Below are 27,571 nucleotides of genomic sequence, written 5' to 3'. Positions count from 1 at the left end.
TCACTGCCCTGCCTCTGGTTCAGCACCGTGTGCCCTTGGACAGGCTGCTTTGCCTGGAGCCAAGGCTTAATTTCACATTCAGTCCTCACTCAGCAGGTGCTTACTAGGTGCCTACTGTGCTCACATGATAAGCTAACACCCACTCCAGCTGAGCATGTTCACCCCACTTTGTATGTATCAACTCATCTAAACCTCAAGCTTGATGAGGTCCATATTCACTGATGCCATTCTACAGACCAGACCATCTTCTTTCTACTGAAGAGATAACCCTGAACAAGACAACTGAGCACTCTGCCGTCAAAGGTTTACAGACCCACCTTTAAAAGAAGGATAATAAGAGCACCGACCTCCTAGAATTACCTGAGGCTCACCTAAGACAATGCATTCAAGTTGCTACAGTAGTCTTTTGCATCTGGTAAGTGCTCAGCAGACTGAGACAACAGATAATACAACAATATTGCTTTTATCTTAGAAAGGTCTTGTGTAGATTAAAGGTGTCTACAGGTGTGAAAGATGATGAATTGTCAAGAAAGTGTGACTAGCGTTGCCCCTGGGAAGCCATGGTGGCTGTTCCCACTGGCAAAAGAAGAGCTGGCCAGAGAGGGCAGGGTGGGAGGTGGGAGAGGGGAGGAAATGGGGAGGGATGGGAGGTTTCTCATTTTCACTGGGTCTCCACTCCTCTTGCTCCAAAAGGAGGAGTTCGAGGTCGGCTCCCCATCCTTGTGGGGTAAGGTAGGCTCTTTGCCAACTCTCACTGTAAGATGAACCCCAGTTTCCTTCCTGGGGGGAGAAGGCTTTGAGGCAGCAGCTGCAGGGCCATGGGCTGCTTCGGGGAAACTGCCGGAGTCCCCCCTCTACCTACCCAGGGAGGCAGCCTGAGGATCCCAGAAAACCATTACAAAGGCACCATCACAATGGAGATGGGGGATGCTCGCCTCCCACTCACCTCGGTCATGTCTCCGAAGGGCAGAATTTCCAGGTCACTGTTCAGGGAGCAGCAGTGGAGCACCTGGAGATACCTGTGAAGGACAGATTGCTAAAGGGACAACTTGGCCCAGCCACAGACCCTCCAGCCTTCCCAAGCTGGGAAGGGGTAGGTCTTGCATTCTATGCTAAGAAATTTGGACTTGATCCTGAGTTTAACAGTAAAGCACGGGAGGCTTTTTGCATTTCCTTCTTCCCTTCATTTCTTTCCGTCTAATACACGCACTTAAGTAAATATTTGAACAGAACAACAACAAAAGACAGGGAAAAGCAAGTCTCTCTTGTCTTTGACTCTAAGTTGCTTTCCATGGAAGCAGCCACTATTACAGTTTCCTACGTATTCATTCAGAAATAACGTGGTTGCATATGTCTGTGTGTAGCATATATAGGTTTGTACTATTTTAATGGCACCATAATATTTTGTTATATGGCTGCACCTTAAACTATTTAACCAGTGTCCCTGTGATGGACATTGGGGTTGTTTCTAGTCTTTTGCTACTATGAACAATGTGTAGTGTGAACACTCTTGTAGATGGGCCTTTGTGCCCATGGGTGATACCATCTATGCATTCATTACCTAGCAGTGCTAAGTCTAACAATTGGGGCATTTTTATTTTTGACCAAATACTTCCAAACTGCCCAATGAGTTCTATCAATGTGAAAGCAGAGCAATGACGGTGAGAGCTATGTTTTGGGATGACTACCCTAGAGGCGGGACCCAAGATGCAGGGGCAGAGCAGGAGAAGACTGGAGACAGGGAGCCAAAGGCAGGGGCAGTGGGAACAGTTCAAGCAAGAGATCACAGGCAAGGACTGGCAGTGGAGATGGAGAAGAAGAAAGACAAGACCTATTTAGGGGATAGAGTTGTCCAAGGTGGGTGACCAATTAGACGTGAAGTATCAGAGGAGGAGGCATCAGGCTCCTTGGGATACCCAGCTCAGTGATGCCATTAAACTGAGTTGGGCAACTTGGGAAGAGAAGCAGGCAAGATGGGGGTTGGGCGAGCAGGGTGCCCCTGAGCTGGTGTTGCACCTGACGTTGCGGAGCCCACAGGACAGCCAGCTGGAGATCTCACACCCCTACATGCCCCTCAGTGTTGCTACTGGGGGCAGATTGCAACATCAAGCAAACAGTGAAAGGAGGCCAGGGTCCACCAGACTTGGAAGCACAACCGTAGCATTCAGAGAAGCTTTGAACCATTGAACAGACTTCCAAGCGCGTGTCTCAAGCAGGTTAGCCCTGGACTCTGGGAGGGAGAGGCCACGAAGGGCAAGGATGGTGGTGGGCGGCCCACCAGACCATGAATCCAAACTGTTTTCTTCTACATCACATGACCTCATCACCCTTTTGACTTAGAGGTGGGGAGTTAATTAATACAAACGAAGTTTTAAAGTAATGTTTTTAGAGGGGAGAGGGTTATTTTGACTCACAGAGTATAACAGCTACACATGAAGTTTCTGATAACAACCGGGTTCGAATCGTGATTCTAGCATATCCTCCAAGCTCTGTGACTTTAGGCAAATTATTTAACCTCTTGGGGCCCCAGATGACTCATCTAGAAAATGGATATGATAATAATCTCTCTTTGACAGTGTGGAGGACATACGTTGATGCATATAAGTGAGCTCACAGCAAGGGTTAGCAGCTGTCCAATTACTATTAGCCCGCAGGGGATCCCTCCCCCCAACCAGCCCCATGCACCTGTGTCCCTCCTGGACCCTACCAGAAACTTACCAGGCCTTGTCATACTGATCTCCCATGAGGATGTTATCCCTGATGCTACCCCCGATGATCCAGGCCTGCTGGGGGACATAAGCCAGGCTTCCGTGCACCCCCACCGAGCCCTCCAGCAAGTGCATCTGCAGCAGAGTGAGTCCAGCCTCAGGACCAGGCAGAACAGGGGAGGACCCTGCCTGGCTCAGCAGCTGCAGGGCCCAAGGCCCCACTGCCCTCCAGGTTCCTGGGGGCTCTCTTATGTAAATGGCACTTTTAACATGGTCCTGCCAGGCCCACCAGTGAGTCTGAGGGAAGGTCCTGGGAACATGGGGCAGCAGCCAGAGCTAAGCCAGTCCAGTTCCTGCTATGACTTGAATCCAAGGTCTGCACTGAAGAAACCCCATACTTTTTTTTCTGTTATTTCCCCAGCCCCATTCTCTAGCAAGTGGTGCGTCCATGCTCTTCACGGTGAGACAGAAAGTTCCAGGTCATCTCTGACTACCCCTGAATATCAACAGATTTATTACCAATGTTTTTAGGTGTGATAATGTCATTGTGCACAGATGGGAAAATGTTCTTATTTGGGGGACATCATGATGAAATAGTAAGTGGGAAAGTCTCATAACCTCTGTAATTTAAAATAGTTTTACAAAGGCACCTGCGTGGCTCAGATGGTTGTGTCTGCCTTCGGCTTAGGTCATGATCCTAGGGACCTAGGATCAAGCTGGGAGCCTGCTTCTCCCTCTCTCCCTGTGGGCTCGCTCTCTCTTTCTCTCAAATAAATAAATAAAATCTTTTAAAAAATAGTTCTACGAAATTTGTTTCTACATAGATGTGGCAAAAATGCAGATGCTATCAACTGTTGAATCTAGAGGTAGGTATAAGGCTCTTTAGTGTCTTCTCACTTTTCTGTTTGATAAATTTTAAATTTATCACACAATTTAAAAAAAAGGCCATAACCCCCGTCCCTACCACCCCAGCATTAGACCTCATCATCCTGTGCCCCTCCCTCTTTATGATTCTATGTTCCTACTCCTGATTTGGAGGCAGGCTTTAATTAACAAGAACAAAACCTTAAAATGACATCTTTTTGTTTTTCCTTTATTAGATGGACAGTGACTGGTTTATTTCAAGAGGAAACTGAGAAACTACTAGTCACAAGGAAAGGTGGCCTTGGATGGAGGCTACCAGGAAATGCTGCTAGGGGGAAAAGCAAAGCTCTGACACCATGTGGACCTGGGTTTCAACCCTGGTTCCCCCTTCGCCTGCCATGTGACCTTGGGCAAGACACCTCTCTGAACCTCATCTGCTCACCCATAAACTGGCCATAATGTCTGTGCCTTCCTCATGTGGTTGTTTTCAGGTTGAAGGAAAAAAAATGGGACGCTCTTAGCACCGGGCCTGGCATGTAAGTACTATTCAAATTATGTTTACTATTTTTTTAAAAGTTGAATCTTATCTTCCCCATTGCCAAGATGTTGGGGCAAGGCCATCATATGTGGAGCATGAAGAAGTGAGCTGTCGGGAGAGAGTTCTATGGACAATACGACTACATTCCAAGGAGATGATAAGTTTGGCTATAATATTTGGGAGAAGGAGTTGAGGGAGGAGCTGGATAAAGGAAGAACCTTCTTGTTCTCCCAACAACGTGGGAGGGAGGGATGATGGGCAGAGAAAGGAGGGGGCAGAGAGAGAAGCCCAGGACTGGGAAAGGCTGGGGCTGAGTGGGGAAGTGCTGGTGAGAACCCCCTGGGGGAGGTGGCCATAAATGCACACCAGGTGTTGTGGCTGTTGTAAGGTGTTGTTCAGTGAAAGGTGTGCAATATGACCTCAGTTGTTTGGGGGGAACAAGTTGGGGCTTTTTGGAAACTAGAGAAAGGGTGGGCTGAGCCACATGTCTGCCTGCTACAGACCAAGCAGACCTCAAGAATATCCACCGACAGTGGAATTGAACAGTTCAGATCTCAAGGGCAGGGGCACCTGGCAGACATGTAAATTCTACAGCTGGAGTGCGAGTAAGACTGTCCCATCCCACTTGGGAAGGCCTCCTATCCCCCAACCCTCCTTCCTTCCTCCTCCTTTCTCCCGCCACATCGCACTCCTGATGCTGTCTCACAAGGGACACATGTCCCATTCTGAGTTGGGGTTTCATGAAATGATTTTTATCATCACATTAAAAGTTGAGACACACTGTATCATCACCCTGAGAGCTGGTTGATTACAAACAGGGTGAGGAGAGCACAGAGAACAGGTGAAGGCAGACCTCCAGGGGATCTAAGATGTCTCACTCCTGGCTGGAGGATGAGAAGGAGGTATATTTATAACACACCTCCCCCTCGATGCATGCCCAACTGCTCTCAATTTATAAAAAGTGTATTGGGTCAGACCCCATTGAGCAAGAAAGCGATGGTGTGGCTGACCGGGGGAACTCAAGCTTGGGAGTCCCTGGACCGCCCATGGGTGCGCATGCATGCGGTCACAAGTCACTTACCTCCCCCAGGATGGCGGACAGCAGGCTGCTTTTGCCGCTTCCGGTGTTGCCACAGACCCCCAACATGGTCCCCTGCAAAGCCAAGGAGGACAGAGTGGCATTGGGACAGCACAAACCCTCCTCCTCACTCAGGGTGGGTTTGTTGTTTGAACACAAAAGGACAAACAGAAAACAAATAACCACACCCACCCCAAGGCCCCTCAGACTAGCAAAGCTCATTGCCACCAAGGAAGGAAGTTACACGGAGGCGGTAGAGAGGAATTCATGGATAGGTGGTATTGTCGGGCAAGAAACCCGAATTCCAGATCTGCACCTATTCTACCCTATGATTCTGGGCAAGTCACTTAGCCTCTCCGTGCCTCGGTTTTTTCATGTGTAAAATGGGGACAGTGAAGCCAGCCTCACAGAATTCAAGCATACGTTCACTCATTTATGCATTCACACCTCCCTCAAATAGTGTTTGAGTTTCTCCCACCGTACCAAGTACTGAAGAAAAGAATTCTCATGCTACATTTTAGTGAGGAGACATAAACCATGAAATAAATAAATAATATCAGATGATGATAAATGATTTAAGTAAAATGAATTGGCTACCATGAACCAAAGCAATTTTAGATGGGTTGGCCAGCAAAGGCTTCTTAAAGCAGTTGTCATTGCAGCTGAGACCTGAATGACAAGAAAGAGCCAGACACAGGAAGATCTGGTCGTTCCAGGCTGTGGGAGCAAGCGGGTTGGCTGCCAAAGTGCTACAAGAGGGCTAGTGTAGCTGGTGTGGAGGGAAGGAGTGAGAGCTGTGGGCAGGGTGCTTGGGGGATACCTGGGCTGTATCTTAAGTGCAGCAGGAGGTCCCTGAAGGGGTTCAAGCAAGAGGGTGACTTGAATTGGTTTATGGTTTAGAAAGAGCCCTCTGTCTACCGCATGGTAATGGATGGTAAGAAGGCAAAAGTGGAAACAGAAGGACTGATGAGGAGGCTCCTAGAGGAGCTGGAACAGCACAATGGTGGCTGGGGCTAGGGCAGCGGTTTGGGGGGATGGTTGGTGAGAGGCGGCTGGATTCAGGAGAGAGCTGACAAACGTCACCAATGGACTGCATTGGTGGGAGGGGAGGAATGCAATCAAGTTTGACTTGAAAGTTCAGAGGTGAAATTTGGACAAGAAGGGAAGCTTGCCCTTGCAAACGTTAGTCAGAGAAGAAGCCAGATGAAGTGAGTTCACAGAACAACCAAATTGGCACATACTAGCAACTTAATAAATGTTAGTCTCCTTCCCCTTCTCTCGCAGCATATAGCATACTAGTCTGGGTCTTGTTTCTCCAAAAAAAAAAAAAAAAAAAAATTCCGGATGATCAGTTGATTCTCACTGAAGTATGAAAGATTTCCTGTGCTTGCCCTCTGTGAACAATTTGTATTTAAAAGAGGGATTTAGAGACGGCAGTTTTTAGCCAAGGAAATGGTGAAGTGTAGGAAGCTTGAGCCTTGGGCCCCGAAAGTCTGGCAGTCAGCCTGCCAGCATGGCCTGGATAATGTTACCTTTGACACCACCAGGTTTAACTTGTGCAACTCTGGGGCTAGGCTGTCCCTTGTGTCCTCTGGCCCAAGGGCTCCTGGAGCTGGCTGAGCCCTGGCCATCCCCTTGGGAGCATGCCCATTCTTCTCCAGCTCCACGGCCCCATTGACAGTCCCAGGGCAGGTCTGTTGCCATGACAAGGTGGCCTCCTCCAAAACCACTGCTTTGCTGTGATCTTTCAGTGCCTGGACATACAAAACAGGGCTCTCCTGGAGGAAAAATTTCTGCACAAAGAGAAAGGAGGAAGGAGGAATTCAGTTCTTTAGTTTAATAGGAATGTGTGACCATTTTGCTGGCCTGCCAATCAGTCTGGTTTATAAACTCCTAATAAACAGTAAAAGCCAGAAGAACCGCCACTAGTTCAGAAGGAGCCAGGTTCTGCTGGTGGGAATTCTAGATCAGGGTTTTCCAACTTTTGGACCACTGGGCCACTCTTTGATATCTGCATACTGCCCACTCTGTTCTTTCCTGTTTCATTTTACATGGGTGACAACACTGTGGAATCATCAGATAGATGTGCCACTTTTCTAATTAAATTTCATTTATAACTATTCAAAGTAAAAAGGTCTGCCCATGTGGCACCTGGTGGGAAATTGTTGGGGGCCATACATTTCAAAGTGTGACCATGAGCCGGTCACTCCTCTTTGTGTCTCCTCCTCCCTGACGGGGAAACGTGTGTGAGTGCTAGCATTAAAAGAGGCGGGTAGGAAGTATGATCCCACTGCTGTCAAATTAGAGGCACACGTCTCTCCCTGGAGATTTGCTTAGAAAGAGATCTAGAAAGATACTTCTTGACATTTTGGACAGTGGTTTCATCTCTAGGTAGTGGATGTTCAGTGGTGGTCTGCAGCAAACTGGATCTCGCTGCCTCATCTAACAGGGCAACTATCCCCTCAGCTCCAGCTGTTTGTAGCCACAGCAAAATGTGGGTCTGATATTCCTAGATCTTCTGATTATTCAGAAAAATCCAGAAATCTGATTTTTATGTAGAATTTCCAGGTTTTTAAATGCAAGCAACAAATATGATTTTTTTTTTTAAAGCAAAACCATCATGGTAACCCTATACAAACCTGGACAGGGTCTGTAGACCTCCTGTCTGAGACCTGGTTTGTATAGACTATCCTAAGACCTCCCCAGGGCCTGATTAATCTGTCTTCCCAGCCCCCACCCCAGCCTGGGTACAGGACGTCACTGAGTTAGCCAATCTGCCTTGCCCTGGGGTCACCTTCAGGAGGAACATCTCGGTGGCTGAAGGCAAATGAACACCCAAACAGAGAGCCATGTAAACAGTCCTCTGACCACTTACCTTAAACCTCTCTGCCGCAGACTTGGAAATCGTGAGGCCCTTTACTGCAAAGGGCACAAAGAACACACACAGCCGCATGGGAATCAAGGTGGCCACCACAGTGAAGGCCTGGGCAAAGAGAGGAGGAGATGGTGAGGGCCATCCCTTGAGGCCCCCTATCCCACAGAGCCAGACCCTGCAGCTTCCAATAGGCTGGTCTGTCCCGTGGCAGGGACAGAGCCAGTATTTTGGGGAGACTGGAAAGAGTGGGGAAAGAGCAATCGTCTTAATGTCTTCATGTCTGTAGGCCTGTCTCCTGTTGTAGCTTAGCGACTGGGAGATTCTGCAACTTTGGCCAGGGCCCCTCCCTCAACAAGCTGAGTTTTCCCACTTGCATAGTGTCAAAATCATCAAGTGGGCACAGGAATAAAGTCCAGGGAAACACTGAGAAAGTACATATGAGAGAGATTGTTTACTGCTAACAGAGCTTGATACTCTTATTGCTGTTATGATCGTATTCAGTTTTCCTTGCCTTAGATGTTCTACTCTTTTCTAATATTCCAAATGTCCCTGGACTTCAAGCCTAATCCATGCCTCACTCTCTCCTGGAGACTTTTCCTGACTGCAGCAGACCACCTACGGCTCTCAGGATCTCAGAATGTGACCTAAAGTACCTTGGGGACTTTCCAATCCGCACCCCACCTCCACTCCCTTCTTCATCCTTCACTGTGTGAGTGTCGTGTGACCCTGAACTCCTGCTGAGAGTCTCTCCTATAAAAGCCCCTGGGTCCACCCTCAAGCCTTCAGGGGGCTTCTCTGGTGCGTGCCTGGATCAAGTAGAAGTGCCTGCTGTATGGAGCACAAACAAACCCTTGGCAGGCTCTCCAATGCTCCCCGCCCCCCTCTTGCTTTGGGTGCAGTGTCCTTTCCCAAGCCCTATCTGGATTCCAGCTTCTCCCAAAGCAGCCCCCTGGCTTTTCTCCTCAGAAAACTGGGATTCTACCCCTAAAAGGCAGCTGCAGCTTTGCTGGGCCAGGGTCAGACCACAAAGAGAAGGCAAAAGAAGCTCTAGCTTTTTATTTAAGGTGTATTTTCAGGGCCCTATTTTGGGTTCGAACAAACTCCTTAATTTAGGATTCTCAACCTCAAGGCATGTATCAGAATCATCAGGGTTTTAACTACACATTTCACCTCCCCTGTATCCCCAGATAACTTTGTCATCCCTCCCTCCCATAGTTGCTATACAAGGGATGTCAGTTTTTCAGACAGATTGAGATGGAAGAAAGTTTGAGCATCCTAAAAGTCTGGAAAATCAAAATCAACATCTATTATCCATTTGCAAAACCTTCAGATCTTTGAGGGACATGATCTAGGAAAACACACAAAAGAAAAACTCCCTATCAATATGAGGGGAAAACAAAGCACCCCAAGCACTTACCCCTGAAACCGTGAGTTTCCGTTGTAAAGCTGTGTGGATGAGGAACATCACCGTTGTGGTCAATGTGGGGGCTATAAACACGGAGGCAGTGGTCAGGCTCTGGATGATCCCAGACTTTTCCAATAGTTTCTTTTCCTTTCTTCTGAGGTCTGACAGATAAAAAGCAAAGGCACTGAAATTAACCCTAAGAATATTCTCCAAAGAGCACCAAACAACTCCCAGAGCATGAAAGAACAACCCAAAGGGTGAGTGAGAGGCTTGGCCCACCGTGACATCCCAAGGCGCTGAGCAGAAAACCAGATTTTCTGTACCTTTAATTATTTTTTCAAATGGTTTCTCCCATGCATACATTTTAATCAGCTTAATGCAGGTGAGAACTTCACTGGTCACACGGATGCGCTGGTCACTGATCTCAGAGGTGTGTTTGTATATCTTAACAATCCTTTTGATCAGGAACACCTGCAATCAGGATGCAGCAACAGCTTCTTTTGACAAGGGCAGGAGAGTTCACCCAGGCATAAGTATGGCAACTAGGAGTATGTTCAAAGGTAAAATGCAGATGTGGACTGAATACCTGGATTTAATCCTGCCCTGTTGGAATCCATTGTGATTCTAAATTCTAGGGTCCTGCTGAAGACTTTCCAACAGAAACCTCTCCATCATGCCTTAGAGCACCTGTCTCATACATCCTGGGGGTGTTTCTCTCCTGTGTCCCAAGCCAGGCTAACTAAACAGAAATATGACTCCTCTGCCTTTGGGAACCCTAATCCCACCAACAGTTACAATCACCTTTTGATCAGAATACCTGTGCTGAGGGAGGAAAACCCTTGATTTCAATAATTCAGAGCACACATAATCCAAGAGTCACTTCCTGTTTTGCCCAATTTTATTTCACCTGAATCTTTGTCAGCAAATTTGCTTCCCTTCCCCCCTTATACTGTGCTCAGCCAAATGTTAAATGCTATCTGGGCTATTACATTAGCACATTCTGGGTAGAAGAGAAGGAACAAAAACCTTACATAGAGGACATCTACTAATGAAAGTCTGTGAAGCAGAGGGTCCCTCACGGAAATCTATGAGATGGACTTTCGCACATCATATTCACCTCTTATTTCTTTGGCCAATGTTGTGGCCAGAGAATAGCTTGAGGCAGAAATGGAAGCTGAAACTTAACCACAGTAGAATCAACAGTCAACAGGAGTCAATATTTCCACTCAGAAGTACCCCAGATTCCAGAGCCCTGGGAGTTGTGGGGAATATCCAACATCCAACGGGTGGCAAAGAAAGACATTACCTCCACTGGCAAAATCAGGAGGTAGCAAAGAGTGGTGGAGAGCACAGTGGGTCCAAGAATGAGGTAGGAGGTGACAGTGCAGGCAATCAGCAATGAACAGATGATCCAGATCAGGGGGCCGTAGTACATCCCTTCAAATAGGTAGTTTACATCACTGGCGAAGAAGCTGATGGCCTGTAAGACAGCAAAGCCCCACAGGTATCACCTCTTCAGGTACCTAGAAGGGGCTACACGTGCCGGGGATGTGAAGGCTTGGGAGGCACGGTGGTAGAGACAAAAATACCAAGCTCTCCTCTTAATCTCTGTGACCCTGGGCCCATTACTATGCCACTCTGAGCCTCCGCTTCTTCACCTGTGAAGCTGGAATAATTATACCCACTTTATATGGTTGTTGTGAGGATGTCAATGAAATATAAAGTATCTGCACACGGGCTGTGCTCAATAAAAGTTATATTTTACTGTACTATTGCTACTACTTCTCATATCCAGATTCCCCAGAGAGTTACTTCTAGTCTCCTACCTTATTCTATCCTATTCATTCTACTATTACTACTACCATTAGTGGCTGAAATTTTTTAGGCAGGAGCTAAATCTTTTTATCCTTCTTTTTCTATCTTGCTATAGACTCTTCTGTCCACTGCCCTGCTCCCTAACACATACTGCCCATTTCCATGTTACATAAAAGCTGACGCTGCAAATCAAGAAATATTCAAATCATGAATGTCTTTTAGAATGACCAGTCTGAATGCCTTAAGAAGTGATTTCCTTTCCACTTTAAACTAATCTCCTTCTAGTTCCCAGGATGGGCCCCAGGCTGAATCTTTACAAAAATCTGAAGTGTATGAGGGATCCTAGCTTGGTACAGCCACTTCAGAAGGGAGTTGAACAGTATCCTTAAAAGTTAACAATAGCACAAACCCCATGACTTGGCTATTTCATTTCTCTGTTGAGAAACATTCACACACACGAGAGGAAGCACATACAAGGACATTTATTGCAGCTGTGCTTATTAGCAGCAAAACCCTGGAAACATTCTAAATGTCCATTGGTAGGGAAAGGTTAAAGCATCCACCCAAGGAGTATTAGATAATATTGGGTCCTGGAGCAACCTGTCAGAGTTCATGCCCCAGACTGGTCATGTACTAGCTGTAGAATCTCTGTGCCTTGGTTGCCTTTATCAGTAAAGTGGGGATAATAATACAACCTATTCCATAGCATTGATGAGATAACGCATATAAAACACTTAATTTTGCCACACTGAAAATGCTCTAAGGTGGGTGGGGGGACATGGATAAAGGTGGTCAAAAGGTAAAAATGTTTAGCTATAAGATAAGTAAGTATTGTGACCATAGTTAATATTGTATTGTGTATCTTTAAGTTCCTAAGACAGTAGATCTTAAAAGTTCTCATTGCAGGCAAAAAATTATAACTATGTAAGGTGATGAATGGTAACTAAACTCTTGGTAGTGATTATTTTGCAACACAGATTAAATCATTACCTTGTATACCTTGGACTAATACAACATTATATGTTAATTATATCTCAGTAGAAATGGGAGGGGGGAAGGAAATGCTACAATTAAAGTAAGTGTCCTTGAAAAGGAACAAGGAAGATCTGCAGAAAACTAAAATGTAGTATCATCTATGTAAAAACACAGGCGCAAGATACAATATGTTTTCTATGGGTAACTTGCATGTGTACCTAAACATACTTTAAAAAGTCCAGAAGAACACAAGCCAAAGTGATAGCGGTGGTCACCTCCAGGCATTAGGGAAGTGACGGGGTCTGGGGAGTCATCTATTCTACTTTATTTTGTTTCCGAGAACATATGCAGGTGTTTTTTTAATTAATTTTAAAAATAAAATTTATGGAGGCAATAGGACTCCTCATGTGAGCAGCTACTTCCAAGTGGGCCATTCTGTCTTATGTTCAGGAGGCTGTTTGGGGGAAACTGGCCTTGCACGCAGCAGGGGCTCAGGACAGAGACACAGGAAAAGGAACCAGGGCAGGCCTCAGTGCAGAAAGTCTCTTTGGCAAGGCAGGTAAGTGCACTGGTTCAGAGCCTGGACCCTGCAGCCAGGCTCTGCTGCTTTCCAATCCCATGACCTTGTATACGGTTCCTACTCCTTCCATGCCTCAGTTTCTACCTCTGTGACCACAGGAACAATAACAGAAACTACCTCATAAGAGGGTTGTCAGAAGACTGACTGAGCTAATGAGGTGAAGTCTTGGGGACAATGTCCAGCTCAGTGGAAGTTAATAATTACTATGATGACTCTCCTAAGATAAACAGGGGGAAGGGCTGCCACAGATCTCAACTTCAGTCAAAGGCAGGATGACAGGGAGTCCCCATGCTCAAGGCCTAAGAGAAATCAGCAATACAATTTAACACTTCTGAACCACTGTCCCTTTTCTATGTGTTTTATATGTACTAACTCATTTAATCCTATGAGACAACAATCCTGTAAGGCTGGTCTTATTATTCCACAGCTTCAGAGAGACTGAACAAGTTGCCTCAGGTTACAGGACTAATAAAATGGTGAAGAATAAGGGTAATGATGATAACAAATATCTTATGTTGGCTACCAGTTGAATTTAGAGAAAGCTTCCACTTGATGGAAGTGCTTAATTTAGCAGACGTTTTTTCAGCCATCTGTCCTGTGTAATTCAAATGTCGGCATTTTGAGGGATAGAGTGGTGAATCTGAAAGGATTTGTGTCTTTGAAGGGGGCTCATGTTAGTGGGACAGCCAGATTTGCGCTTGGTGGGGACTGGGAGTGGACGGTGGGGTTTGGCGATATTGTCATGAAGGAGAGGACATCCATGAAGGAAGAATGGGATTATAAAAGGGCAGAGCATGGGAGTGATGCGAGCAACATTGCCAGGAGGTGGAAAGGCCTGGTGACTGAAGGTTAGCCTAGCCTGGCTGAAGGGACGAAGCCAACCTAGGGCTGGAGGAGGGGAGATGGGAGGAGGCAAGGTTGGACAGCTGCTGATGCCAGATCACTAAGGGGTCTAGCTTGAGGGTAAGGGGTCGGAGCAGTGCTGCCTTTTCCAAAAATTTAAATGTCTGTTTCAGTATAAAAGTCATTCATGCTCCTCAAGGCAACTGGTAAGCAATAGAAGAATAGGGAACGTGAAATTAAATGTACAAAATTCCAATACTCCCATGACCCTGGGTCATAAGTTGGAGCATCTTTTTCCAATCTCTGTCAACATTTGTCTGTTTGTGTTATGTTGCAGGAGGAGCAAGAGCAGGGAACTGATACCCCAAGAACAATCACCAAGCAGCTCTAAGGACTCCTCTTTTGCAGATAAGAATTAACCCTCAGAGAGGTGATCTACGATTGCTTTCCCTGAGCTATCCCATCCATCCATACCCTCCTCCCCAGGCTGACTGAGGGGATGCCCTTTCCAAGGTGCTTCTACTGAGGGTTTGTGTCTTTTTGTTCACGGCTATATCCCCCAGGGCCTACCGCAGGGTCTGGCTCAGAGTAGGCCTCAGTAAGTATGTGCTGAATGAATGAATCAATCTTGTCCAAAGCCTCTGAATGCAAGTGGCATCTCCCTTAGTTACTGTTGACCTGCTCTTATGGTCTCAGAGGCAACTGTTAATGATTATCCACACACACCCTAAGAATTATTTCCTTTCTCTCCTAACTCCCTTTCCTCCCTCCCTCAGCCCCCAGGGTAGGGATGTCTGGAGGAAAGCTAAGCAAGTGTGGCCTCCAATATAGTCCCAGGCACCTACCTCTCCAGTGGTGATGTGTGTTAGAGACTTAAATTGCATTAGCTTCTCAAAGGCAAAGGAGAAAACAGCAGAACGAAACCTGATGCCTGTGCGCTGGTTTAAGACCCAGCATGAGCACAAACTCACAGACTTCAAGCACTCCGTGAAAAAGAGGGCAAAGCAGAGTCCCACCCCATAGGCAATATTCCCTGACGGTGCTTCAGAATATTCCAGGATCTTTGGTATAATCAGCATCTAGAAGGAAGCAGGAATTTGGATTACTCAGTGTTCCAGTTTTCTTCTGGAGAGACTTGCACCTGCCCCATGTCTAGGCTGCATGGTCAAAGTACCCTACCCTCTGTAGGCCAACTGGTGAGCATGTGACCCCAGCTGGGACAATGAGACTTACTCTCTGCGGTCAGATTCTTGGGCTGAGGACCTGGAGGACAGGAAATCAAATTGATTCATCTTAACTATGGTACATGGAGGAGACCGCTAGTTCCTGCCACCTACATTCCCAGAGCTGCTCAGCCACTTCTCAAAGCAGCTAGCTTCTACTGAGTCAGGATATGTTCTAGGAGCATTATATATTTATCTCATTTAAATTCACTCTGAGAGGCAGGTAATGTCATGCTCTCCATTTTGTACATGAGGGTCTCCATGAGGTCTACCACTAAGTGTGTCATGGGGTTCCTCGAAGAAGCTCAGGTAAACAAATTGCCCAAAGTCACCCAGCAATTAAGTGGCCAAGGTTTGAACCCAAGCAATAGCTGCAGAGCTCACCCTCCTAACTAGTACTAGCTCTACTACCTCCAAAAGGGCTTCATCTTCTGAGTGTAGCTGAGAGACAAACAATCCCCAGCTCCAGGCATGGACTTGGACGTGCTAACCTCTAAAGCCTGGAGTCCCCCAAACCTCCTGAAGCCAGCCACTTACTGGGCCTAGCACGGCCGAGGCAGAGAAGATGCAGCCCAGAAATATATCGAAGAGAGCCCTTGTTCTTTGAAATCTCATCATCACTCGAAGCACTGAAGCTTTTTCAATCCCATGTCTTGAGACTTCTTCTTCCCAAAGGAGGCAGAGCCTTCAAAAGAGGAAAACTGAGCCAGTGAACTCTCTTTGCGTAGAGTATCTCAAGTCAATCCCAGACATATTTCATCTACAAATGCTTCAGTATGCATCTCTTCCAGACAAGGCCTTTTAAAAAAACTACAGTGACATACAATATTTATACGTTAATGACTATTAATTATTAAAAACTATTAATTGGCATATATTAATGTAACATATTAATTACATATTTAATAAAAAAATTCCTTGATGGCATTTAATACCTGGTGTGTATTTGAATTTCTCTAATTATGTCAAAAACATGTTTTTATGATTCGTTTGCCCAAGTCAAGATCCAAATGAGGTCCACACATTGCATTTGATTGTATCCCTATCGTGTTGTCTAACATAACCCTCTGTGCCCTGGATTTTCTATTAAACTCCTAGCTGGATCCGGAGACGTAGTGAAACTCAGAATTCCGGTCAGCTGGCAAAAATACTTAATAGGTGATGCAGTGTATTTCTTTTGCATAACATCAGAAGACATCTGGTGTCCTGTTATTAGTAATGTTCAAGGTGTCAGTGAGTTAAGGTGTATCAGCCTGACTCATTCACTGCCATTCATTCCCCATCACTGATGACCATTGCCTAGATCCACTTCCATTAGGACTGGCAAAATGGGGATTTCTAATTCTAGCATTCTTTCTGTATTTAGTAGCTTGAATTTTTCTATTAAAAACAAAAACCTCTCAGGGCACCTGGGTGGCTCAATCCGTTAAGCATCCGACTCTTAATCTCAGCTCAGGTCTTGATTCCAGGGCTGTGAGTTCAAGCCCCATGTTGGGCTCCACGCTAGGTGTGGAGCCTACTTAAAAAATAAATAAGTAAAAAAGATAACTTTCCCTCATGGACTATTTCATTACCCTGAAACACAGTTAATTGAGGAAATAACCTAAGACTTTAAATAATGTCACCCTTTCTTTTTATATAAATTAAGATTCGTAAAACCCAAAACTCTGACCTCCAAAAAGTGCCTCCATTTATTTCAAAGTCCCCCAAAGCGTGCCCCAATGTTGGATCACCTAATTAAAAGCGTGCCCTTATTTTGCCAGTCTGCGCTAATGATGCCAGGCTGTTTATGTTACATCCGCAAAACAGGAACACCAAAAACATTTCTTTGGGGAAAAAAAATGAAAAACAATATTTCAAGAAAGCATTAAAGAAGTTATCATGACAGGAATTGAGAATTTTGTCGACTCACTTATCCTTCTTTTTTATTTTGTATTATGTTGATACCGGAGCCGGTAACTGGAAAATAATCATTGTCTTAATCTGGCCCTGGATGCTTCCCATGTATCCACCATCCAGTCTGTCAGTGGCAATCACCATATTGGCATCTGCCCTTTTACTTCCTGGCTCCTGCTACACCTAGTTTGGTTCCACTGTCTGGAAAGCAATTATCACTGCCCATGATGAGAACATCAAGGACCATGCCAAGAGACTCCAGGACTCCCTGAAGCCTCCACTCAGCACAGAGCAGGAGCATGGCGGGCCACCCCTCGTGCCCAGGGCCTGAGAGCAGCACAGCTCGTGCATGTTCTCGAACAGCTCTAGCAGCCTCTGGTTCTCCTCTTCTGCCACCAGGTCTCTCATGGCGGGCAGTTCTAGCCCTTTCTAGTCCCTCCTCCTGCAGCCATGGACACTCATGCCCAGCCTACAGCCGGACAGGAGCGAACACCACGAGAATCTTCCCGTCCTACACTTCCGCCCCTGCCCTCCCAACCCCAGGCTGCTTCTTCGTTCCTGAGTTATAAAACTGCCCCGTGCCACGCCCATCAGCGTGAGCCAGATAACTTGCAGGAGGTGGGGGCGGTGGTCTGGGCCCTAGGTCAATAAAGCAAAAATGTCTCCATGACACCCCTATGTGTTAGAGGATTTTATTGCTGGTGGGCAATATTACTCAGGCCAAACCGTGGGGCCACCTCTCCTTGTTCCAGCTTTACCTCCACATATAACCTAATCCACAGAGACAAAAAGCTCTAGAGTAGGTTCTACTTTGACTAAACAAATCCAAGCGTCCCGCAGCCTGCCCTCAGCTCACCTAGCAACCGTATCAATTTCTGGCCATGATTACCAGGTTCAGAAGACTTGCTTTCAGACTTGCCCTCCTCCCTTCAATTAGCTATACAACTCTGCTATAACTATATAACATCATTTTACTTCTCTTAGTCCTCAATCTCTTCATGTGTAAAATGGGGAAAATAGCATATGCCCTGTTTACTTGTGATGGCCAAAGGAGGTGATGGATGGGGAAATGCTCTGTAACTATAGAACGATGAACACTATGGAGAATTACGATAGTGATACTGAAGATGATGGTGGTGATAATGTTGACTCTGCCATTGGGCTGATGACCATGGTGGTGATGGTAATGGCTGGCAGTTTGTCGGCAAATCCTCACAAAAGTCAAAGCAGTTCTTCTGAGGGACTAGGGAAGATGCACCCCAGAACTCTGCCTGTTTAATGGGGAACACAGAGAAAGAAGCCTCTCTAAAGGTGTGAATGCATGGATCATTATTTTTTCAAACAAATGTCCCAAAGTGGCGTGATGACAAAAGTATTGGTAGACAGACATGGTGAGTTATAGAATAAAAACAGCAGAATCAGTGCACCCAAAGTAAATAGACATAAATCAATCAATGGATCAATTTTATGATCCATTATTTTATGCATAAGGACGCACGGTCTCTATAAGGGTAAGTGACTTGCCCGACATCATAGCTGGTAAGCAGTGAGGTTCAGACCAATATCTGGCATGATCCAAGAGGTAGGTGCTCCCTGAAAACTTTTTTTTCTTTTACTGAATAATTCTGAGAAGCAGAGGGTCAAAGTTGAACCAGCTTTTGTTTTCTTAGTGCCCTCAGTACACTAATTTGCTTTGTAATCTAATCTCTGAGACCTGGCAATAGTATGCCACATTTCTCAAACTCCCTTGACCAAAGAATCCTCTTTTCAGGGAAGTTCTTAGGGGACAACCATTTACTGGAACATATTTGGAAAATGCCATTCTCTACCTGGCGTCTCTCATGAAGTAGCTAGAGGTAGGAACATGAAAACAAAACATTTGAAATCACTTATTCATTCCCCACTCCCCACTTAATCCTCATATTACCTTGTGAGGTAGGTGGTACAGGAAACTCAATCGCACAACTAGTTAGTGATGACTTAAGGATTCAGAGACTTAACCCCAAATTTAATGATGAGTGACACAGATAACTGCCTGATCCAGAAGAAAAAGCAAAAGGAACAAGAAGCAATAATTTCTAACTTTCTTGGGGTCCTGGGTCCTTAGGCAAATCTGATAAAAGATATGAACCCTTGCTCCAGACAAAAGTCCCTAGCCCATATGTATAAAATATGTATACCATTTCAGGGGGTTCATGAACTACAGTGAGGCCTCTTGATACCAAGGAAGAGCTGATATTCTTTGGTTGTCTAAAGATGGGCCCTACCTGCTACTCTCCAGAATCTCTGGTCACCAACCCTGCAGGACATGATCTCTAACCAATCCAGTGGCTTGCCCAGTATGACTTTACCTTTTAGCATTTTTGTCTGAGGCATCATGTACCGACAGCTGGGGGATGGTGCTCTCATCCAAGCGTTTCTGTAAACCTAGGATCATGAGTGGGGTCAGCCATGACAACGTGAGGTGTGAGAACAGGCCAGCATCATCCAGGGGTTGTGGGGCAGGAAACCTAGCAGAGAAGTCATAGGTCATATAGTTACCCTTATTTTTTTTTTAAGATTTTATTTATTTATTTGAGAGAGAGGGCTAACACGTAAGAGAGAGAGAGCATGTGAGATAGAGAGCACGAGCAGGGGGAGGGGCAGAGGGAGAGGGAGAATCAGACTCCCTGCTGAGTATGGAGCCTGAGCTGAGGCTCTGGGCTTGATCACAGGATCATCATGACCCGAGCCGAAGGCAGACATTCAACCCATTGAGCCACCCAGGTGCCCCTGTAGTTGCCCTTATGATATAGGCACTAAAGACAGAAAATTAAGCCAAAAGCAAGATTTTACAGGGATAAATTATATATTAATGTAAAAACCACAGTGTGGTCATCTGGAGATACAAAACAGTATGGGTTTTTTTTTTTTTTTCCCATTACTCTATTATGTGTGATAATTAAAAAACAGAAACAACAAAAACACCCATCAATAGGGGAATGATTTAAAAAGAAAGAAAAGAAGTAGGGTATGTGGAAAACAATGCAGAAGTGTCCAAAAATAGAGTCGATCTGTATGTAGAATGTGGAAAGAGCTCTAAGCAAGAAAAAAAAGGCTACTTGCAGGTCAAGAAATTCAGTATATTTTGACATTTAAAAAAAGGAAGAAATGAGAGAAGGCAAACAAAACTATATATAAAGTCAACCACTATTAACAATTATATATACACGTACATATGTATATACACATTTATGTATTTAGAATATGTATACACACATTTATGTATTTATAAATGTATACATACATTTATATATCTATGTATTATATGTATATGTGCATTTGTGTTTTTATATGTACACATTTATATACATACATATAGATACATTTATATCAGATTCTTAATAGTGGTTGACTTTGACAAAGGGATTAGAATTGGTAAAAGTACAGGAAAAGAGATTCTCACTGTTTCACATTTTCTATATTTTGCTTATGTAATTTTCATAAAAACAATAAAAATGGAATAAAAAGTAATAAGTAAGAATGATAAGGTCATATCCCTGGAAATGATTCACAAATACAGAAATAATAATTGGATGAGGGTGTTGGCATTGTGTGTAAGCTCTACTCTTTTTTCAAAGTTGCCTTTAACGCTGTGTGTTTCAATCTGAAGAAAATCCCATTAAAAAGAAGACTTGGGGAGAAAGATGAGAAGACAAAAATGCCAAACGCATGGGATGTTTTTGTTTCGCTTTGGACTATGGGCTCTTCTTCACTGGGTGGCCCTTCCCCTCCTCACTGCCCACCGGCCCCCACCAGCTGTGCCTTCTGGACAAGGCTGGAGAGAGAAGGGACTGAAGGGAGGATGGGGATCTGTCCCAGGTATCACCAGATACGTGGGGCCACGTGTGATTGCAGGGAAAGGGCAAGAGTCTGCGAGCTGGTGCCGCTACGCCAAAGGCCTGACAGGAGCAGCGTGTTTCTCTAGATGAGGTGACCCGGGCCCACTAAGTACCCAGGTTCTTTGTTTTCGGTGGAGATGAGAGCAATCCTGTGGGAACAATGTAGCTAGTAGTGAGGGGACCTCAAGTTTTTTAAAAATAGGAAAATAACGGCAGTTTCTTTGATAGACAAAATCTTAGCAAACATGAGAGAGAGAAGAGAGGATTGTCCATACAAAATGCAGTCCTGGTGACAAAACGCCGAAGAATCAGCCTAGAGGAATGTTAAGGTCCTGTCCCTACATGATGAATAAATGAATTCTGTGCAGGCCCCCGAGAGCAAGTTTGTATGAGTCCCAAAGACATTGGGGGATGGTTACTTTCAACTACGGTTTACTGGACAAGGATACATTGAATTTCTTTAACTCTTACGTTTAAGGGTAACACCATAGGGCATTTGGGCCCTTTCAACAACTCCTCATTTCTCTTAGAATGAAGACCAACACACTGAATGTGCCCTGTGGAGACTTGCGTCCCTCGGCAGCCTCGTCTCATGCCACATCCCTTATCACACATGACTCCAGTGACACTGGCCTCCTCAGTTCCTGGACACGTCAGGTTGTGTCCTTTCCACCTCAAGGTCGGGTCTTGGCACATGCTGGTCCCTCTGCCCAGATCATTCTTCCTTTACTCTGGCCTTGTAAATTCTTGTTTATCTTCCAGGGCACAGCTTAAGTACCAAGAACCTACCAAGCTGTAGCTGTTCCACTGTGCCTCAGCACCCCCACACTTCTTCATAACACTATCTTCAAGCAGCTTATAACCATCTTTAGTTAGGAGTCTACTTGCTTATTGTTTTTCTCCCCAATGTGTGGTCCATGATGGGCAAGGATCACGTCTGTCTTGCTTACTGCTGTTCCCCTGAGGTCTAGCACAGTGCCTGGCACATGTAGGTGCTCAATGAATCCTTGTTGGATGGATGAATGAATGACCGGACGAGTGAGTGAATGAGCTGACTCTGCCTCCCGGATGTGCCTCGGGCTGCTCTGGAGGTTTGGCTGTGGTGGGTGACATGACTGTGTGGAGACATGTGGAGACATCTTTGGGAAGGGTGTAGGTATTAGGGTCTGAGGAACAAAGCCCTGAAGGCTACTGCCCCTCGCCTCCCCCTCAGAACTCACTTTGGCTTGGGACGGAAGGGAATCATGGTTCTCCAGGCAGCATCGTATTTCCCCCAAGGGAGGACTGTCGCCATCCCTGGTGCCTCAGGCTTCCTCACCTGCTGGCTCCAGGGGCCGTCTCCTGGAGTGTAAGTATTCTTGGGAAAGAAAAACCGAAAGAAATCAGCTTCCCAACCGATCTCATAAATACTATTCTGGAGTGTTAGCCACCCACGGACAATGGATCTTCCTACATCCAGTTTCCTAAAGAAAGGCTGCTAGAGTCAGACAGAGAAAGACAAACACTGTATGATCTCACTTGTATGTGGAACCTAAGCACAACAATAATGAAGCGCTCAGAGAACAGATTGGTGGTTGCCAGAGGTGGGGGTGGGGTTTGGGCGAAATGGGCAAAGGGGGTCAAAAGGTACAAACTTCCAGTTAAAAAATAAATGTTGTGGGAACTGAACACCATCATCATCATCATCATAAAATTAAATTTAAAAAATTTAAAAAATAAAATAAATATCATGGGGCTGTAATGCACAGCATGGTGACTATAGTTAAAACACTGCATTGTAGGTTTGAAAGCTGTTAAGAGTAGATCTTAAAATTTCCCATCACAAGAAAAAAAATTATAATTATATGAGGTGGTGGATGTTATGTTGTGATAACTCTTTCACACTATATACAAATATTGAATCATTATGTCATACACCTGAAACTAATATGTTTTACGTCAATTATACCTCAATTAAAAAATAAATACAAGAAAGGTTGCTGGGTAGGGAATAAGCAGTGGGCCAAGACTCAGGACCACTAGGTCCCAGCCTTGGTTCTGCCTACATTCGCGGGGTGACTCTGGGCAGGCCACCCCACTTCCCCAGGTTTTTATCTGTGATATGCACTTTACACAAGAATAAAGGGAGCTATAGTCACCCACAGAATGTGAGACCAAGTCACTCTCTGAGGGTAAACTTACTAAAAAGAAATCAAGAAGTAAGAAAGTAACCCCCCAAAATTACATGTGACCCTTTTGATAAAGTGGGAAACAACTAAAATTTTTTTTAAATATTATCTTTAGGACTTCGTATAGAGTAAATAATACTATCTTAAAAGCATAGTAAGGGATTGATGAGAAAAGAGTCAGGAGAGTGAGTACTTCAGGTAGGGAAGTTGGGGAGTGAAGTGGGGGGAGGTCTAATAGCTGGATGTGATTGTCAAGGTTCAAGCTGGTGAGTTGATGATGGTTTTACAGTTATAAGTAAGTACATAGATAAATAGGTAATAGATTAGATAGGTAGATAGATGGATAGATAGATAGATAGATAGATACATAGATAGACCAACCAGGAAGGTATGTCATGACCAAGGATTATGATTCATCTAATCGCAGAAGCTTGAGATCCATTAAAAGAAGTCAAGTTTGAATAATGTGGGACAAAATTTTCTAATCTAATTTGTGAACATTGAGACTACCCTGTTAATTCAGTTTCCTGGTATTTTAATGCAAAGGAGACCTACTTACGTAGCTAAGCCCTGAAACCACATCATTGCTCATGTCCATGCCGAGATTCCCAAGGCCACCAGAAGATCTGGGGACCCAGTATAACCTCCTCCTGGTCATCTTCGGCTGTCTTGCCAATCCTTCGTTTCCCAGAATCAGAGAATCTGAAAAGGCAGCAGGTAAGGGCAGCTTAGATTCAACCCTGAGCAGTCAGGAGCGGGGGACATCCCCCTGCGGGGAGTGGGCCAGGGTCACACAGGAGACTGGGCCACTGTCCCAGTTCCTGCTCCTCCTTCTGCCTGAGATGGGCTTGCCTCCCTCTTTTTAAACATCTACTCGGGCCTCAGCTCAAGATCACTTGGGGAAAACTTTTCTAACCACCCAATCTCAACCCCATAACCGTGGGCCAGGACTACTCATAAAACCATAAGCTACTTCTCTTATCCCTGTTTGTAATTATATACTTGTGTAAATCATTATTTGTTTAGAGTTCATTTCCTGCTCTAAATAGAGAGCCTCACAAGGACAGGGCCATGTCTGTTTTGCTCACTACTGAATCCATGGAGCCTGGGACAGTGCTAGGAAGATAACAGGTGCTCAATAAATAAATAATAAACGGATGGATAAATACATGAAAGAAATGCAATTTTACTATTAACTCTGACTCTTAGCTTTCACAGACTCCGAAAGTAGAGCTGGACACAATTTAAGAAACTTAAGTAACCCAAGGTATTTTTAAAATGTATTAAAATGCTTTTCATTTTTGCCTTTCTGAATATGTGATTCAAGCCCAGACTATCCATGTGCCTGGGTTGGGAGAGGGGATGGTAATTAGGAATATTTCTGAAGGAATGGAAAAAGAGAGTATATAACAGGGCCAGCAACATGGGCTATGACCAGTGCCTTCCAGAGCCCTGTATTCAGAAAGGTCCAGGCTTGGTTAAGGCTCTGCTGTCACCATTTTGAAATGCTTAATAATTTTGAACAAGGAGCCCACATTTTCATTTGGCACTGGGCCCTGCAAATTATGTAATCGGTCATGGTATTCAAATATAGCTCTTTACGTTCAAATATTGGATTGTGCTTCAAGTAAATAGACTTGCAGACTAACCAGTCTTGGGAGAAGAACCCATTTCCTCCCATCCCACTTCCTTTCAGCAAATCGCGTGGTTGCGACTGGTGGACTCCATTTCTGGAATTCTGCTATAGAGCATGCCAGACAGATTCCCCAGCCAGGGCATCAGGCCACAAGGTTTTACTTGCCATGCGATGGTAGAAGTGAAAGCAGAATAAGTCAGTCCGAGAAAGACAAATACCATTGTGATTTCACTCATATGTGGAATTTAAGAAACAAAACAGATCGACATAGGGGAAGGGAAGGAAAAATAAAATAAGATGAAAACAGAGAGGGAGGCAAACCATAAGAGACTCTTAACTCCAGGAAACAGAGGGTTGCTGGAGGGGTGGTGGGAGGGAGGGATGGGGTAACTGGGTGATGGGCATTAAGGAGGAAACTTGATGTAATGAGCACTGGGTGTTGTATACACCTGATAAATCACTGAATTCTACCTCTGAAACTAATTATACGGTATATATTAATTAAATTGGAATTTAAATAAAAATTTAAAAAAAAGAAGAGAATCTGTCAGGGATGGTGGAAAAGAAGAAAGAGAGAGAATGTCACACACTCTTTGTTTAAGACTCTGGGAGGAAACGAGGTTTCTGGCTGCTATGAATCAGTCTAAGACAGACACATTAAAGTAAAATTGGCATAACTCAACAGAAGTCTTTGGGGCTAGGACCACAGTGTACTGCAGTACAGTTTATTCACTGCACGAAGGTTTCCAGTGGAGGGAACGGCAGGGGCAGAAGCGGAAGCCAACAAATTCTAGATTGCAAGTCATGGACTTGGCAAGCGGCTGCATCACTGATGTGCTGACAGATACTTGTATTTATAACTAACCTACTATTGCAATTGGTGACTGAGTGTAGTTGCAACATGAATGCTGCTTGACATTTGGCTTTACCTTAATAACTAAGAGGAAAATGAAACATCAAAGATATTCATTGGTTGGATCTTCACTCATCTGTCAATGACCCGAATAGTCTGCCAATACTGAAACAATACTTCCTCATTTTTCCTGTGCTCTTCACAACATCATGGTTTTAGGCACCACACACTTGTAGATTTAATCTGCATTATTAACATTTCCTGCATTTATTTCTTCAGCCTAGATAATCCACAAAATAATAAAACAGCCCTGCTTTATAAGCTTTTTTAATGTGTGCATGTGTGTGTGTGTGTGTGTGTGTGTGTGTGTGTGGTGTAAATATTCCCACCGCGGCTGATTTCAAGCTACCCACATGACCACTGAATATAAAGGTGGAAAGAGAGACATAGTGATACATCCTTCTACAGTATTTCCACCCTACAGATGCAATAGAGATAAATAATTTCAAAATGTAAATAATAGTAAAATGCAGTAAAATAACTAGAAAGTGATATTTTGAGTATTGCCTTTGTCTTTGATATATTTAATTGCAAGTTTATATAATTTAATTTTAATAGTGTTCGTGTTTAACGACTGGGCTCTCAGAATTCCTGAAATGTGATGGGTTGTTCTCCTGAGTCAGTATGAACAGGCTCCAGCAGACCACTGCTGATCCATCTGGAAAACATGGTGCCTTTTTCTAAATCCTTCTCCCACCAGGGACAGCTTTTTCTAATTCCCTCCTAAGTTAGTGCTGGTTGTACCTGGGGGTTAGCTTTCCTGGCTCCCTTGGTGCAGAGGGGAACAAGAAGTAGAAAGTCTGGGTGAGGGCCTTGCTGAGGGGGTCCAGTGGGCTAACCACACTGCAAATAAATGAGAGTCACGGAAAGGTCTTGGGAGTGGAGTATGGGGCTCACAGAGGCCTGGCAACCCTGGGAACACCGCCAGGCCACAAGCAAGCCAAAATGCATCACTACAGACCCTCCAATGACAGCAGCGCAGGCAGTGACCAGGAGGACAAAAGACACCGCTTGGAAAAGCCAAGGAGCAGAGGGCACGGTGCCTGGGACCCTGACTCATCCTCTGCCAGGCAACAGCTCTGAGACTGATCCTTTGCTGAGAGTAACTTAAAGGAACTATTTAAATGACTGGATTAAACAAGAGCTTAAAATGGTAAACAGGAACACTTATTTTCTCTTCATTAACCAGCATTTAGGGGCTCATGAGGAAGACTATGTTCTTAGAGACGAAATAAAGATATTGGATGTTCTCTCACCTTTCAGCTCTGGTCTGATTTGCCAACCTGGTTTATTTTTACACCCCTGTGGAGAGATGCAGAGAGGGTTTCAAAGGTGTCACCCATTTTTATATGGCATTTGTCCAAGAAACTAATAACAGGGAACAGTAAAACAAATGGAAATGAAGAAAATGTAAGCATGTATGATGGATATATGTTTGCAGAACACAAATTGCTCATTTCCACACAATTGCAGCTCAGTCACACATTAGTGCGGGCCACCTTCCAATCGATGAGGCCCACCTCCGCTTCTTTGACTGGCCAAGGGAATTCCTCTAGAACTTCCTTTGGCAGTCCTTGAGAGGTTCCCTGGCCTCCCAGCTTCCTCTTGGGAAGAACCAGAGTGCAAGTTTATTCACTCTGATTAGTGGTGAGACCATCACTGCGGTGAGGGTGGAGACCAGGATGTGACGGGAATAAAACAGAGAGGAAACAGACGCTCCCAGCCCTGTGCTCTCCCCATCCCTGGGGGAAGAAAATCATGATTATAAACTTGGTTTAGACATGGGCCATTTGCATATGACCAAACAGTCTGGAAACAGGAGGGGTGCCGCTCCCGCAAGGTAATGTGTGGCACAGGCCGTCTGGAGGAACTAACTTCCTTCCTCATTGTTCTTACCCCTTTATCCAGCAGGATGTAGTGTCTAAGGCTAGAAGGTATGCCAGAGGGTAAGGACAGTATCCAGGGCAAGGCACAGAGACACCAGCAAGCCAGCCTCCGAAGAGGTTTAGATGATTAGACCTTATTCCTGTACCTCTCCCTCCAGTCCAGTTACACCCTGTGCTCATCAACTTTCCCTGCTCAGAGGTTCATTTCCTTCTGCTAGTTCCAATAGCTTCTGGAGGCCATCGCTGGCATCTTCCTGACTGCTGAATCCCCACATCCCGATGCCTGG

At 45.0% G+C, this 27,571-nt stretch overlaps 1 protein-coding gene across 2 annotated transcripts in view; it reads right to left on the bottom strand.

Annotated features, from left to right (window-relative positions):
* ABCC11 (ATP binding cassette subfamily C member 11) overlaps window positions 1-27,571 on the bottom strand; it is a 71,766-nt gene that overhangs the window by 38,259 nt on the left and 5,936 nt on the right. The window contains exons 2-15 of one of the 2 annotated variants that reach the window (XM_027617233.2): window positions 26,655-26,700; window positions 23,409-23,551; window positions 21,902-22,038; window positions 19,152-19,310; window positions 15,442-15,589; window positions 14,527-14,760; window positions 10,775-10,948; window positions 9,792-9,939; window positions 9,481-9,629; window positions 8,064-8,171; window positions 6,721-6,981; window positions 5,192-5,263; window positions 2,719-2,843; window positions 947-1,019 (exon numbers count right to left, since the gene is read on the bottom strand). In XM_027617233.2, coding sequence (XP_027473034.2) covers window positions 947-1,019; window positions 2,719-2,843; window positions 5,192-5,263; window positions 6,721-6,981; window positions 8,064-8,171; window positions 9,481-9,629; window positions 9,792-9,939; window positions 10,775-10,948; window positions 14,527-14,760; window positions 15,442-15,589; window positions 19,152-19,310; window positions 21,902-22,038; window positions 23,409-23,507 — 1,887 coding nt within the window. In that variant the 5' untranslated portion in view covers window positions 23,508-23,551; window positions 26,655-26,700. The remainder of the gene's footprint in view (window positions 1-946; window positions 1,020-2,718; window positions 2,844-5,191; window positions 5,264-6,720; window positions 6,982-8,063; window positions 8,172-9,480; window positions 9,630-9,791; window positions 9,940-10,774; window positions 10,949-14,526; window positions 14,761-15,441; window positions 15,590-19,151; window positions 19,311-21,901; window positions 22,039-23,408; window positions 23,552-26,654; window positions 26,701-27,571) is intronic. The other variant, XM_027617234.2, reaches the window with a different exon arrangement.

Source organism: Zalophus californianus, chromosome 17, assembly GCF_009762305.2.
Source record: "Zalophus californianus isolate mZalCal1 chromosome 17, mZalCal1.pri.v2, whole genome shotgun sequence".
NCBI lineage: Eukaryota > Metazoa > Chordata > Mammalia > Carnivora > Otariidae > Zalophus > Zalophus californianus.
Note: the sequence above shows the minus strand (reverse complement) of the source record. Positions and strands in the feature narration are given on the sequence as shown.